General features: G+C 46.3%; 1 protein-coding gene across 13 annotated transcripts in view; it reads left to right on the forward strand.

Annotated features, from left to right (window-relative positions):
* Window positions 1-14247, forward strand: part of FBH1 (F-box DNA helicase 1) — a 49625-nt gene that overhangs the window by 19015 nt on the left and 16363 nt on the right. For all 13 annotated transcript variants that reach the window (XM_063669508.1, XM_054503244.2, XM_054503247.2 and 10 more), the window contains 10 exons: window positions 1656-1786; window positions 1890-2025; window positions 3671-3861; window positions 6520-6612; window positions 6955-7046; window positions 8169-8337; window positions 9166-9388; window positions 10446-10533; window positions 10616-10702; window positions 11370-11506. In XM_063669508.1, coding sequence (XP_063525578.1) covers window positions 1656-1786; window positions 1890-2025; window positions 3671-3861; window positions 6520-6612; window positions 6955-7046; window positions 8169-8337; window positions 9166-9388; window positions 10446-10533; window positions 10616-10702; window positions 11370-11506 — 1347 coding nt within the window. The remainder of the gene's footprint in view (window positions 1-1655; window positions 1787-1889; window positions 2026-3670; window positions 3862-6519; window positions 6613-6954; window positions 7047-8168; window positions 8338-9165; window positions 9389-10445; window positions 10534-10615; window positions 10703-11369; window positions 11507-14247) is intronic.

The following is a 14247-nucleotide window of genomic DNA, read 5'->3' on the forward strand; positions in this document are numbered from 1 at the left end:
TTGTTTGTTTGTTTTAATGTAAGCATTTATAGCTATAAACCTCTCTCTTAAAACAGCACAACAACATTCATTGCATTTCATAAGTTTTGGTATGTTATGTTTTCATTTTCATTTGTCTCAAGATATTTTCTGATTTTCTTTGTGATTTCTTCTTTGACCCATTGGTTGTTTTAAGAATGTGTTTTTTGTTGCTGTTGTTGTTTTTTTCTTTTTTTTTTTTTTTGGGACAGAGTCTCGCTCTGTCACCCAGGCTGGAGTGCAGTGGCTCAATTTTGGCTCACTGCAACTTCCACCTCCGGAGTTCAAGTGATTCTTGTGCCTCAGCCTCCCAAGTAGCTGGGATTACAGACATGTGCCACCATTGCCTGGCTAACTTTTGTATTTTTAGGAGCGATAGGGTTTCACCTTGTAATCCAGGATGGTCTCAAACTCCTGGCCTCAAGTGATCCGCCTGTCTCAGCTTCCCAAAGTGCAGGGATTACAGGCGTAAACCACTGTGCCTGGCCAAGGGTATGTTGTTTAATATCCATGTATTTGTGGATTTTTCAGTTTTCCTTCTACTGCTGATTTCTGGTTACGTTCCATTGTGATTTAAAAAGATACTTCGTATAATAACTTAAGTGGTTTTTAAGTTTGTTGAAACTTGTTTTGTGGCCTAACATTCTGTCCTGGAGAATGTTTCATGTGCCCTTGAGAGGAATGTATATTTTGCTATTGTTGGATGGAGTATTCTGTATATGTTCGTTCAGCCCACTTAGTCCATAGTGTTGTTCAGATCCTGTGTTTCCTTATTTATCTTCTGTCTGGTTGTTCCATCCATCATTGAAATAGCAGTGTTGAAATCCCCTTCTATTATTGTGTTGCTGTTGGTTTCTACCTTCAGTTCTGTCAGGGGTTGTTTCCTATATTTAGGAGCTCTAATGTTTGGTGCATATATATTTATAGTTATTATATCTTCTTGGTGAATTGACCTTTTTATCGTTATGTCCTTTGTCTCTTATAACAGTATTTAACAGACAAAATTGACTTAAAGTCTGTTTTGTCTGGTATTAGTATAGCCACAGCTCTCATATTATTTTGTTCCCATTGAAACCCTGAGTTATGTGTACTAATGTTTCAGATAGGGAAACTGTAGCTGTAGTTTTTCCCAGATTCTATAACTATAACAAGTTAGTGTTAGAACCAAGACCAAGACCCAGTTCTCCTAGTTTCCAAAAAAATTTGTGTAACATTTCTGCCGGATTTTCCTGGCTTTTGAATTGTGAGCTGTGATTGCTTTTCATTGGTGAAAGGTTATCTATGTGTTTGTGGCTTAATCTGCTTTTCTCTTTCTTTTTTTTTTTTTTTTTTTGAGATGGAGTCTCACTCTGTCACCCAGGCTAGTGTGCACTGCAATGGCTTGATCTTGGCTCACTGCAACCTCTGCCTCTCGGGTTCAAGTGATTCTCCTGCCTCAGCTTCCTGAGTAGCTGGGACTACAGGCGTGTGCCACCATGCCTGGCTAATTTTTGTATTTTTTTTCAGTAGGGACGGGGCTTCGCCTTGTTGGCCAGGCTGGTCTCGAACTCCTGACCTCAGGTGATCTGCCCACCTCATTAATCTGCTTTCTAATGACCTTTGCCTCATGTTATTTTGTTTGTTTTTTAACTACATAGTTCATTCCTTGGAAGAAGCTGTACCATCGATACCTGATGAATGAAGAACAAGCTGTCAGCAAAGTGGACGGCATCCTGTCTAACTGTGGCATAGAAAAGGAGTCAGACCTGTGTGTGCTGAACCTCATACGGTGAGCTTTGCCTGTGCTGTAAGGAAGCCATCTTTGAAGTCTTCCTTGTACATCAGTGCTTATGGTCACCCTACTCATGGCCTCTCCTGTGAATATCTTACAGATACACAGCCACCACTAAGTGCTCCCCGAGTGTGGATCCCGAGAGGGTGCTGTGGAGTCTGAGGGACCACCCCCTCCTCCCCGAGGCTCAGGCGTGTGTGCGGCAACACCTCCCCGACCTCTATGCTGCTGCCGGGGTAGGTCTGGAGGCTGCGGGAGAAGGCGGCATGTTATTTCACTGGAGGAAAGTGTACTGGTGATTCAGTTCAATTGAGGATGACTTTATATTTATTTTTAATATCTGTATTTAATCTCTGAATGCTTTGAAGCATTCATGTTGTCATTGTCCCCAATGGAGAAATAAAAGGCCATATAATTATAGAGCCTTAGATTTAGAGGAAATTTTAAAAAATCATTTAGTCTGATTTCCCATTTGGTTGAGGAATCCTCTCTGAAATATTTCTGAAAAGTGGTCATCTAGCCTGTGAGCGCTTTTAATAATAGGATTTCTTTACAAGATAGCCCACCCCATTATTGACAAGTTGGCTTATTTGAAAGGGACAGAAAAATTAAGGGTCTTGCTATAGTCACACAATGAGGTAATGAGAAGCTGGAAATAACCCTCAGTCTCCTTGAATCTCAGCCCTGTTGCTCCTTTTCCAGTTCAGGGGTTCCCAGATTTTATCTTCGAAGCTACGTGAAACCTCTGCGTGTGTTTTGCTGGCCACAGAGGGCTGGGAACCCAGGCAACTGCATTTCTCTTTCTCTTGAAGAAGATGATTGCTGATGGTGGTGGAGTGGGTCTTCTTTCACAGGATGGTTGAAGTGAGAGGGGATGGGACGTTCCTTTCTTGGAATGCGTTCTTTAACACAGAGACGTGTAGTAACTTAAGAATGGTAAAGGCTGGGTGTGGTGGCTCACGCCTGTTATCCCAGCACTTTGTGAGGCCAAGGTGGGTGGATCACCTGAGGTCAGGAGTTCGAGACCAGCCTGGCCAACATGGTGAATCCCTGTCTCTACCAAAAGTACAAAAATTAGCCGAGCATGGTGGCATGTGCCTGTAGTCCTGGCTACTCTGGAGGCTGAGACAAGAAAATTGCTTGAACCTGGCGAGCAGAGGTTGCAGTGAGCTGAGATCATGCCACTGCACTCCAGGCTGTGTAACAGAGTGAGACTTCGTCTCAAAAAAAAAAGAAAAAAAAGTTGAAGGTCTGTGTCTACTATTGACTGTTTCTTTGTAAGTGAACATTTACGGAGACATTGCTAAGAGGAGCATGCTGTCTTCACAAAATAAACTTTCCATAATTTCATATTTATTTAACTTACCATGAACAGTTATTACTAATAACAAATAGCAGGTTAACACTGTCATGCTGGAGAACTGCCAGATTTTATTTCCCCCAAAGCCTGCGCGCGGCCCTCTCCTGTGTGTGCGTCTCTCATGCCTCTTGGGTGGGCGCCCCCTGCTGGCTGTTTTGCTCTGGCCCTGCCAAGCACATATGGGCCTGAGAGCCCGCGTGGCCTGGAGAGTAGGGTGGGGAGATGACAGGGAGCTCATATTTTTAGACTGTCTCTCTATCCAAGGTTCTATGTTAGATGCTTCATCCATGTTATATTAAAGAAAACTAAGATCTCAAATCCAAAAGTGATGAGAAGGAGTCCGGGGCAAACAAAGGGCTCCCCTGTTTCCCAAATACCACTTGGAAAGTTTGGATTCAGTCCAGACAGTCTGTAGCCAGCAGCTGGACCCCCGGCTCGGCTTTCCTGACTCCTTCCTGCTGTGATTCATATTAACCATGGCCTGTGGGCTGTCCCTCCCTCCCTGTGCACCTGGCTTGCAGGGTGTCAACGTCTGGGCCCTGGTGGCGGCTGTGGTGCTCCTCTCCAGCAGTGTGAATGACATCCAGCGACTGCTCTTCTGCCTCCGGAAACCCAGCTCCACGGTGACCATGCCAGATGTCACTGAGACCCTGTACTGCATAGCCGTGCTTCTCTACGCCATGAGGGAGAAGGGGATTAACATCAGCAATAGGTAATGCCCCGAGAGGAGGGGAGGGGATGCTGTGATAACAGGATAGTTCCAGATGCGGCAGCAGGTCCAGCCCTGCCACTTAGCAGTGTTAGCACCTGGCAGGCTGTGGGACCCACCCACCTGCTCCATCTCAGTGTCGTCTTCTGTAGGAGCCAGGGGTTGAGAGTTTGATGTGGAAAGGCTGGTAAGAGCTCCTGATGAACGTGCAGTGCTGGGCGGCTGAGAGATACCACCAAGGCCGATTTTACCATCATGGGTCCTGCAGCCTTAGGGGAAGCCCCTCGCCAAGAGAAGTCTTCCTTATTCACCCATGTCCTCGCTTCCCTAGGAAAATGTTAGGCTCTGCTTCCTCCGTATCCCACTTGTGGGATGGAAAAGACTCGTCCACTTTATCCTCCATGTGGGAGAGGCTATCGCTTGTGGGCTGCTGATTCACAGGAGCCCCAATGGTTTCCTCGGCAGGGTGGAGAGTGCCTGGGGGATTGTGTGCATTTGACAAACACTGAACACCTGTGCATGTCCAATAGTTGTCCACGAGCCGGCCCACTGTGACAGGCTTAGAGGAGTTAGAGGAGATTCCTGATCTAGTGAGGGAAGACAGGTCCTATGTAAGTAAATGTGTGAAATGGCATTTTAGTGAGTAATGAGCATTGCAGAGAAAATAGAACAGAGAGCTATGGGGGGAATGCTGCTTTAGAAGGGTGGAAAAAGCTTCTCTGAGCAGGTAGTGTCTGAGTGAAACCTGAGTGTGGAGGAGGAGCCGCCGTTTCACAACTGTGGGGAGAGCAGTTCAGAGAAGGTATAGATGGCTTAAGGGCCTGAAGATGGGAATGAATTTGGGACATGTGAGGAAGAGAAAAAGTGCAGTGCGGCAAGGGTGGGAGGGAACACAAGATTGTGAAGGACGGACAGGGGCAGTTGACGGATCTTACAGGCCCCGATTAGAAGGTAGAATAAGGCCAGGCTTGGTGGCTCACACCTGTAATCCAGCACTTTGGGAGGCGAGGCAGGCAGTTGGCTTGAGGCCAGGAGCTGGAGACCAGCCTGGCCAACAAGGAGAAACCCCATCTCTATGAAAAATACAAAAATTAGCCGGAAATTTTTGGTGGTGCATGTCTCTAATCCCAGCTCCTTGGGAGGCTGAGGCACAAAAATTACTTGAACCCAGGATGCAGAGGCTGCAGTGAGCTGAGATCATGCCACTGTACTCCAGCCTGGGCGACAGAGTGAGGCTCTGTCTAAAAAAAAAATGTAGAATAAAACTCAGGGTGTGCTGGGCAGCTGGGGAGGGCCTTGTCCCTGAGCTGGAGTGATGGGGACAGGTAGATCTACTGTGCAGCCATCCTGGAGAAGCAGAAACCGTGGGGGGGGGGCCAGGGGAGGGGGGTCCCTTCTCCAGGGAGACTGGCCCCTAGAAGTTGCAAGCCCCGAGAGGAAGGTGGCTGGTGGCACCAGGGGAGTGAGTGGTGCCCAGGCATCAGTGGCAAGGTACCAGGAGGGGACAGGATTCCCCAGAAATGTCCAAGAGTTTGCTGATGGCTGCCTTCTTGCCGCATCCCCACAGGGTGGAGAGAACACTGGCGTCTCCTCTTAGGAGGACCCCAATCCCTCTGGATCAGGGCCCTGCCCTTGTACTCTCACCTAACATTAACTACTTCCTTATTCCATACACCACATTGGGGTAGCGCTTCAACACAGGAATTTCATTATTCCACACACCACATTGGGGCAGCGCTTCAGCACAGGAATTTCAAGGGACACACTTCAGTCCATGGCAGTATGTATGTTGATTTTTGTTGTGTTTTTATGTTTCTTCCTGTTTTTTCTGGGAGATAATATAATCACATCTGAAATGTTGGATTATTAAAGGTATTTGTTGCATTGGAGAGATCGAGGCTTGGAGATGGGCTCTTCTCATTCTGGGGTTGGGGAGCAGTGCACTCAATTGTTGGAGCGAGTCCAAGCTCACCCCCTGGTCTCCCCCACAGTTGAGGGGAGACTTGGAGAGGCTTTGGAATGGTGTGTGCCAGCTGAGTCTGACGAGTCTGACAATGTCCTGTGCCTCTGCTGATTGAACTTTGTCATCTTTGGTCCCTCTTGGTTACTTGGAGCCTGCCGTTTTCAGGTCCTTAGTAGTCAGATCTTGTTATCCATAGTGTAGTCCCTTTTCTTGGAACCTTAAAAGATAGAATGTGTTCATGCTTCTAAAGCAATATCATGTCATAAGAAGTAGACAGTGGAGCCACCAAGGCTCAGAAAGAGGCTGGTGTTTTATCCGCAGGTGTAGTAAGTATCATTCAAACAAAAGTCTCAGTGCTAGGAGCAGTGTTTCCCTGTGCCTTCCACTGGTCCTTACAGCTTTTCTGGTTGTTTGTCTCTTAAAGTCACGGCTGGTGCCCCTCATTCCCTGAAGAGCCCGTCCTGGTCTCTTCCTCCTCTTGGTGATATACACAGAAACTACACCTTTCCCAGGACTCTGTTATCTGAGAATGCTTTGCCAGCCATAGATATATTTAAATCCTTTTCTTTTTTCTATTAAATGGTGGTAGGTATTTTCTTTTTAGAAATGGGAAGGAGTTTAAATCTGTCTGAGGAAAAATAAGATACAGATTGTGACTTGAATTTGAAACTTTCTAAATCTACTTTTTTTTCTGGTAGGATTCACTACAACATTTTCTATTGCCTATATCTTCAGGAGAATTCCTGCACTCAGGCCACAAAAGTTAAAGAGGAGCCATCTGTCTGGCCAGGGTATGTGTATATGTGGGTCAGTGTGTGTGTTGTCTTCTGTCCTTGACTCTTCCTCATACTTAAGGAGGGAGATGTTTTGCTTCACTTTAGCAACGTCATTGAGGCATAATGTGCATTGTGTAAAATTCACCCATCCTAAGAGTGTAATTCAGTGAAATTGCCTGAGCTGTGCGTCAGCGTGTCATAATCTAGCTTTAGAACATTTTTATTCTCGTAAGGGGAGGCCTTTTTTTTTGGTCAGCTTTTGTTTATCCAGTTTGTCTGTTTGGTTTTTGGACAGCCTATCCCCTGAACTTTTCACGTCTTTCTGTTTTTCTTATTTCTCTTTTGTAATGATTATAGCAAGAAAACCATCCAACTTACACATGAACAACAGCTGATTCTGAATCACAAGATGGAACCTCTCCAGGTGGTGAAAATTATGGCCTTTGCCGGTAAGGGAGCCCACATCAGGTTCACGAGGTGGTGGTTTTCTGCCTTTTCTTTCTACATCTCCTTCCCACTACCCGCCAGGGCATCTTTGCTCTGATCTGTCATCCAACTAATAATTCGATAACAGATCAAATAATCAGTCTCAAAAGCAATTGGCCAAGGAATACTTGCTTCCCCGGACCACTCCATGAACATCCACAGAATTCCTGTTGAGACGGGTAGTTCACAGCAGTTAGTTGGTGGTGTAGATGCCCCCAGCATTGTGATGTTTGCTCAGGCACTGATTGCTTCTGGAGAGGGAGGGCATGTTAATCCCCAGCCCAGGGTTTCAGGAGCTCCCCAGTTTTGTAGGGTGATGTCTAGAGGGCCTGCCTTAGATTTGGTTTTAACTTACATTCATAAATATATTGTCTACAATTATCCTGCCTCAGTCAGCCACGCCGATCCACTTACAACCTCCTGAAGTACTTGGTTATTCTTTCATCACAGCTTTTGCTCATGTTATTTGCTATTTTTTTTTTTTTTCTGCCTGTAATCCCTTCCTGCTCCTTTTGTGGCTAAATACCTTGCTAACAACAACAATGTATTAAATGCCTCAGTATGCCTGGCATGTGCTGATCCTGATAGCATTCCGTAAGGTTGCTTAGTTATTCTTGTTTTATAGAGGAAGAAACTGAAGCACAGACAGCCTTGCCCTGAGTTGGATAAGTGGATACGTGGTGGAGGTGGAATTCAAAGCTGGACCTGTCTCTCTCCAGAGACATGCCTTCCCCCTCCCTAACCCTCCCCTCCTGTCCTGAGGGGTCCTTTTTGCCCTTGGGAACCCTACCTCTAAGGGATACCCACTTATTTCTGAGAAGCAAACTGAAGCTCATGAGGTCAAGGGGTCTGCCTGTCCTTTGCCCCTCGGCTGGAGCCTGCCCGAGCTGAGATCCCAGCCCACCTTCACCTGGCTTCGAATCTGATACTCTTTTTGTGGCACTACTTTTATCAGCACTGAAAAACTTGTCACTGTCCTGCTCTCAAGACAGAGGTGTGATAAGCCTGGACAAGGCCTGATTGGGGATCCTTGGGCATGTCTTGTCTGGTCAGAGGGTCACCTCCTTTCCTCCTGGCTTCCCCAGGCACTGGGAAGACCTCAACCCTGGTCAAGTACGCAGAGAAGTGGTCTCAGAGCAGGTTTCTGTATGTGACATTCAACAAGAGCATCGCAAAGCAGGCCGAACGCGTCTTCCCCAGCAACGTCATCTGCAAAACCTTCCATTCCATGGCCTATGGGCACGTAGGGCGGAAGTGAGTACTGGCCTATGGGCACGTAGGGCGGAAGTGAGTACTGGCCTATGGGCACGTAGGGCGGAAGTGAGTACTGGCCTATGGGCACGTAGGGCGGAAGTGAGTACTGGCCTATGGGCACGTAGGGCGGAAGTGAGTACTGGCCTATGGGCACGTAGGGCGGAAGTGAGTACTGCTGTCCCTAGTGGCACTGCTGCTGCTGACAGGGTCGCGTCTTAACTGTTTTCCCGTGACCATCACATGTGAGCTTACACCACAGTGACCCCGAGGAGTGTAGTGCTGTTCTCTCCACTTACAGGCAGGAAACAAATACATAGGTTTAGCCATTTGTACTTTTATCCTGTAGCAACATATCGTTCACATATAATGCCGTCTTGCTGAGAGGGGTGTTCTCATGGAAGTGAGGCACAGAAAGTCAAAATGACTTGCTTAAAGTTCAGAATCTCACAAATCCTGATCAGTTGTAGGCTTTTCTTGGAAGGGAGTGAGGAAGACTCAGCCGAGGCACACTTGCCCCAGGTCTCCTGGATGTAGAGGCATCAGGGAACTCTGAGTGTCCCTCCGGGGACCTTCTGGAGCCCAGCTTCATGGTGGAATAGCAGTGTCTGCCGAAAGCTGGTTCCTATTCTGGGTTGGTACATGTGAGTCCTGAAAGCCGTTTCCAGTCAGACATGGACCATGCAGAACTTTCTCGCTTTAAAACATTTGGTCTTGCCTGTGTGTGGCACTTGAAGCTACCTCCTGGTGATGTTAGAGAGAATGGAGGGGACGTTCAATAGCACCGAGCCAGGAGAGCCACGTGCTGTTCATTTGGGATGGGTATTGCAGGTACCAGTCAAAGAAGAAGTTGAATCTCTTCAAGTTAACACCCTTCATGGTCAACTCCGTCCTTGCTGAAGGGAAGGGTGGATTCATAAGAGCCAAGCTCGTGTGTAAGACTCTAGAAAACTTCTTTGCCTCGGCTGACGAAGAGCTGACCATTGATCACGTGCCTATTTGGTGTAAGAACAGCCAAGGACAGAGAGTCATGGTTGAGCAGAGTGAAAAACTGGTGAGTGTCTAAGTGTCTGAAGTGTTAGGGATCTGAGGATGGGGAAACGGGAAGTGTTAGGGGTCTGAGGATGGGGAAAAAGGACGTGTTAGGGATCTGAGGATGGGGAAACGGGAAATGTTAGGGATCTGAGGATGGGGAAATGAGAAATGTTAGGGATCTGAGGATGGGGAAACGGGAAGTGTTAGGGGTCTGAGGATGGGGAAAAAGGACGTGTTAGGGATCTGAGGATGGGGAAACGGGAAATGTTAGGGATCTGAGGATGGGGAAATGAGAAATGTTAGGGATCTAAGGATGGGGAAACGGGAAGTGTTAGGGATCTGAGGATGGGGGAACAGGGGAAGTGTTAGGGGTCTGAGGATGGGGGAACAGGGGAAGTGTTAGGGATCTGAGGATGGGCAAACAGGGAGTGTGGGACAGCATTATTTCTTCTTTCATTTCTTCAGACCTGGTCATAGGAGGTTGAAGGTGGGAGGGCGAGGCTGTAGGCCCATGGTGATGGCTGTGAATTGTTGGGTATTTTCTCCTGTGAAGGACACTGGTGACCATCTCACTTAAGCCTCGGAATAGTCCTCCCATTTAACAGAGAAGGCAGACATGGAATGACTCGCCTCAGTTTATAAGAGCTTGTCACTGGGGCTCCTGGACCTCAAATCTGATCTTAACTGAAGGCTGGAATCTCTCCTGATTTTCTTGGGTTATTGGTTCTATGGAATAGATTTTGCTAGTGGGAAAGTCTGTTGCTTTTTTTCATCAAGTCTTTTCAATCATTTGCCATTGTTTTTGTGAATTAAGAATCAGTCATAAATCTAGAAGAACAATTTGGCCTTTTCTGGTTCACCTAACTGTTATGATCTCTGTCCTGTCACGGGCATGGCACGGCCCGGCTGCTTCCTGTCTCAGCACTGGAGACCCAGGAGGTTAGGGAGGTGCCTGCGGTCACCCTTCTGTGAGGATGCCCTGGCTCCACTGCTGTATGGGAGTTGAAAGTGTGACCGCAGGGTGCTGCCTTTGCCGGGGTCTCAAACTCTGGGTTACCATATGCTTTACTTCCTAGAATGGTGTCCTTGAAGCAAGCCGCCTCTGGGATAACATGCGGAAGCTGGGGGAGTGCACAGAAGAGGCGTACCAGATGACTCATGACGGTAGGCGGCTACCGGATGGCGGGGACTAGCAAACGGGACCGCCTTCCTGGCGTTACAACTCCTGCGTCTCTCCTTATTTTAGGCTACTTGAAACTCTGGCAGCTGAGCAAGCCTTTGCTGGCCTCTTTTGATGCCATCTTTGTGGATGAGGCCCAGGACTGCACACCAGGTGATACACTGTTCAGGACATCAGTAGTGTCAAATACGTAGAAACAGCGCCATGATTATGTAAGAGGACACCTGTGTGAACTAAGTTGATTATTCTTATTTGTGATAAAGAAGAGGATCTTCTTACTTACCTTAGGATTTCAAGCTGCCCCTTTCCCTCACCCAAGCAGATTTCTCTGTCACCATAGGTTTTGCTTAGGTTGTTCTTAACATGTTGACCAAGTTGTAGATCCGCAGACGATAGGGACTTGGACTCATGCTCAGTGGGAAGAGATCATCCATTGAGAGGGAAAAGCTTGTGTTGTCTATTTCTCAAGTGGCTAGGAGAGAACAGACAATGTTATCAGTCTGACTTTGTAGGTCAATTTTGAGTGCTATAATATTAGAGAAGACACTTTGCCTCATTTTAGATTTGCCTGTGTTGTTTTCTTATATTCCAACAATTCATCCAGGGCGAAACATAATCTGCATTCCTAGCACCAGAAACTGTTTCTTTTGTCCATTATAAAATGGCTGCTTTTGATGGAGTGTGCCTGTCCTACAGGAAAAGGCGACCGTGAGGTCCAGTGTGCCCTGGCTTAGCTTCGTGGAAGTGTTTTTGTCCTTTTCTTTTTGCTGCCTGGGGTGGAGGCCTCAAGGTTTCTCACTTTTCCTCTCATTGGTTACAGCTATCATGAACATAGTTCTGTCTCAGCCATGTGGGAAAATCTTTGTAGGGGACCCGCACCAGCAGATCTATACCTTCCGGGGTGCAGTCAACGCCCTGTTCACAGTGCCCCACACCCACGTCTTCTATCTCACGCAGGTAAGCGCGCACTCTGCATGGGAGGCATTGCATCTCTCTCTCAGTGTCTTACGTGCCAGGCCCTGTGAAAGGTGGTATGCCAGGCTCACCAGATCTGGCAAATCCTTGCTTCTAAGCAGTGGTTCTCAAAGTGTGGTTCTCAGGGGTCTGCCAAGTCAGACTGTTTTCATAAGAGGTGTGTGCACAGCGGTCGTCTGAGGAAGAGCTGCTGCGGCTGAACTGTGAACCCATGGCTGCTGCCGCCTTGTACATTTGTACTTAGAACAGTTGTTAGACCAGCGCTGGTTGTTCAGACTTATGTATTTGGCACTTTTTCAAAGACGAGTGAAACAAGCTGCGACTTCAGGGAAAATAACTGACAGTGTTTGTTGTCAAAAATAACATCTTTGCTTTCAAGTGAAATTAAAATTTTGGCAAACTCTCCCATAATGAACGTGACAACTCACAGTGTCCTTAATTATGCGAAAAGTTTATTATGCGCTCCTTCCTTTCCAATCACATGTCTGCGTGAGGTTGAATTTTCTTCATGTGTGTCAGCCAAGACAGTATATCTCAGCAGACAATGCAGATGTGAACACAGGAAGCCAGCAGTCTTCTGTTATGCCAGGCATTGAAGAGATCTGCAAAAATGGAACATGGTGCCACTCTTCTTGCTGAATTTTTTTTTTGTTCTGGGAAATATGTTTCAAAAAATATGTTCTTTATGTCATCATATAAGAGGCTTTTGGCTGGACATGGTGGCTCATGCCTGTAATCCCAGTATTTTGGGAGGCCAGGAGAGACAGATCACTTGAGGTCAGGAGTTCAATACCAGCCTGGCCAACATGGTGAAACCCTGTCTCTACTAAAAATACAAAAATTAGCCAGGCATGGTGGCTCACGCCTGTAGTCTCAGCTACTCAAGAGGCTGAGGCAGGAGAATCACTTGAACCCAGGAGGCGGAGGTTGCAGTGAGCCGAGATCGCACCATTGCACTCCAGCCTGGGCGACAGAGTGAGACTATTCTTAAAAAAAAAAAAGAAAAAGTGTTTAATAGTTATTTTTAAATGAATTAAAATTTCTAATATGGTAAATATAGATAGAGCTCACGTAAATAAAAGCTCTTTGGAGGCTTTTTAAGTGTGATTTTTAAGTGTGAAGCATCCTGAGATCAGAAGTTCGAGAACCACTGCTTTTAAGAAACTCATTTCTGATTAGAAGAGATGTCTCACTTGGATGAAAGTATCAACTGTGCTGTGTTTTGTGATGTTATTGAAAGTTCCGTAGACGCCTCTGTGACTCTTCCCTTGAGCTCCTGCCACTGTGGTGATTTAGGGTAGCATCAGTGCAGAGGTGTTTTGTTCTTTTAATAGACAATATTTTTTTAGAACAGTTTCAGATTTACAGAAAAATCGAGAGGAGAGTTCCCATATATCCTGTACTCAGTTTCCCATTACTAACATCTTATCATCTTATATTAACGTGGAACACTTGTCACAATAATGAACCAACATTGATACATTTTTATAGACTGAAGTCCATGGTTCATTTGCATTTCCTTAGTTTTGAAATAACGTCTTTTGTGACTTCAGGATCCCATCCAGGATCCCAGATTACATGCAGCCATTTGTCATGAGGCTCTTCTTGGCTGTGACAGTTGCTCAGACTTTCCCTATTTCTGATGTGACCTTCACGCTTTTCAGAAATTCCAGTCAGGCATTTGTAGGCTGCCCCTGTGCTGGGATTTGTCTAATGTCTTTTCTCATGGTTAGGCTAGAGTCCTGGGTTCTGGGAGGAAGACCACAGAGGTGAAGCGCCATTTTCATCACATGCTGTTGAGGTGCATGCTGTCACCATGGTTCATGACTTGATGTTGACCTCGACCACCTGGCTTACGTAGTGTTTGTCAGGTTTCTTCCCTGTAGAGTTCCTCTTTTTTTCATCCTTTCCCTACTGGATGCTTTGGAAGGAAGTCCCTATATGCAGTCCACACTCAAGGAGTAAGTGTTGGAGAATCTTCCCAAATTATTTGGAATTCTTCTGCAAAGGAGATTTGTTTTTTCTCTCCCATCTATTTAAAGATTCAATCATTTATCTATCTTAATATGAACTCATGGATATTTATGTTATAATTTCGGTTATGGTTCACTCAGAGTAGTTTTATAGCAACAAAGTAGTGTTTGTTTAAAGTCTAGTTTTCGTTTGACTGTTACTGCTATTCACCAAAGCGCATGAAGTTGTGTGTGCGTGGAAAAAGGCCATACACACCCCGAGTGTAGGGAAGAATGATATCTTGCCAGCTGGAGGGGCGAAGGAAGCAGGGTCTTGGGCTGAGTTTTGAAGGTTAGGAAGTGACTTTGGTGGATGAAAGTCAGACAGAAAACAGCGTGGGCTGAGGCAGGGCAGCACAGACAATGTGCAGGTGCTAGTGCTTCTGCCATGGCTGGTTGGTGTGGGGCAGTAGTTTTAAAGGTAGTGTGGAGAGGGATCTCAAAGGCAAGGGGAGAAGCCCTCCTTACCCGATCTTCATCTTTTGTATGATTTAGACTTCACTAGATTTGATTTGGAGGAAAGGGTAGATTTGCTTAAAAGAAAAATTTACTATTGGTTTTGAGAATAATGGAAAATAAAGACTGCCGAGTTGTAAAGGACCTTGAAAGTGAGCCTGTGAAGTTTGCTTTCCGTGTGGGGGGTCAGGAACAACTTGTAGGGTCTGGCCCGGCCAGGCTGTGGCAGCAGTGATGGAAATGCACGGACACACC

Source organism: Pongo pygmaeus, chromosome 8 (assembly GCF_028885625.2).
Source record: "Pongo pygmaeus isolate AG05252 chromosome 8, NHGRI_mPonPyg2-v2.0_pri, whole genome shotgun sequence".
Classification (NCBI taxonomy): Eukaryota; Metazoa; Chordata; class Mammalia; order Primates; family Hominidae; genus Pongo; species Pongo pygmaeus.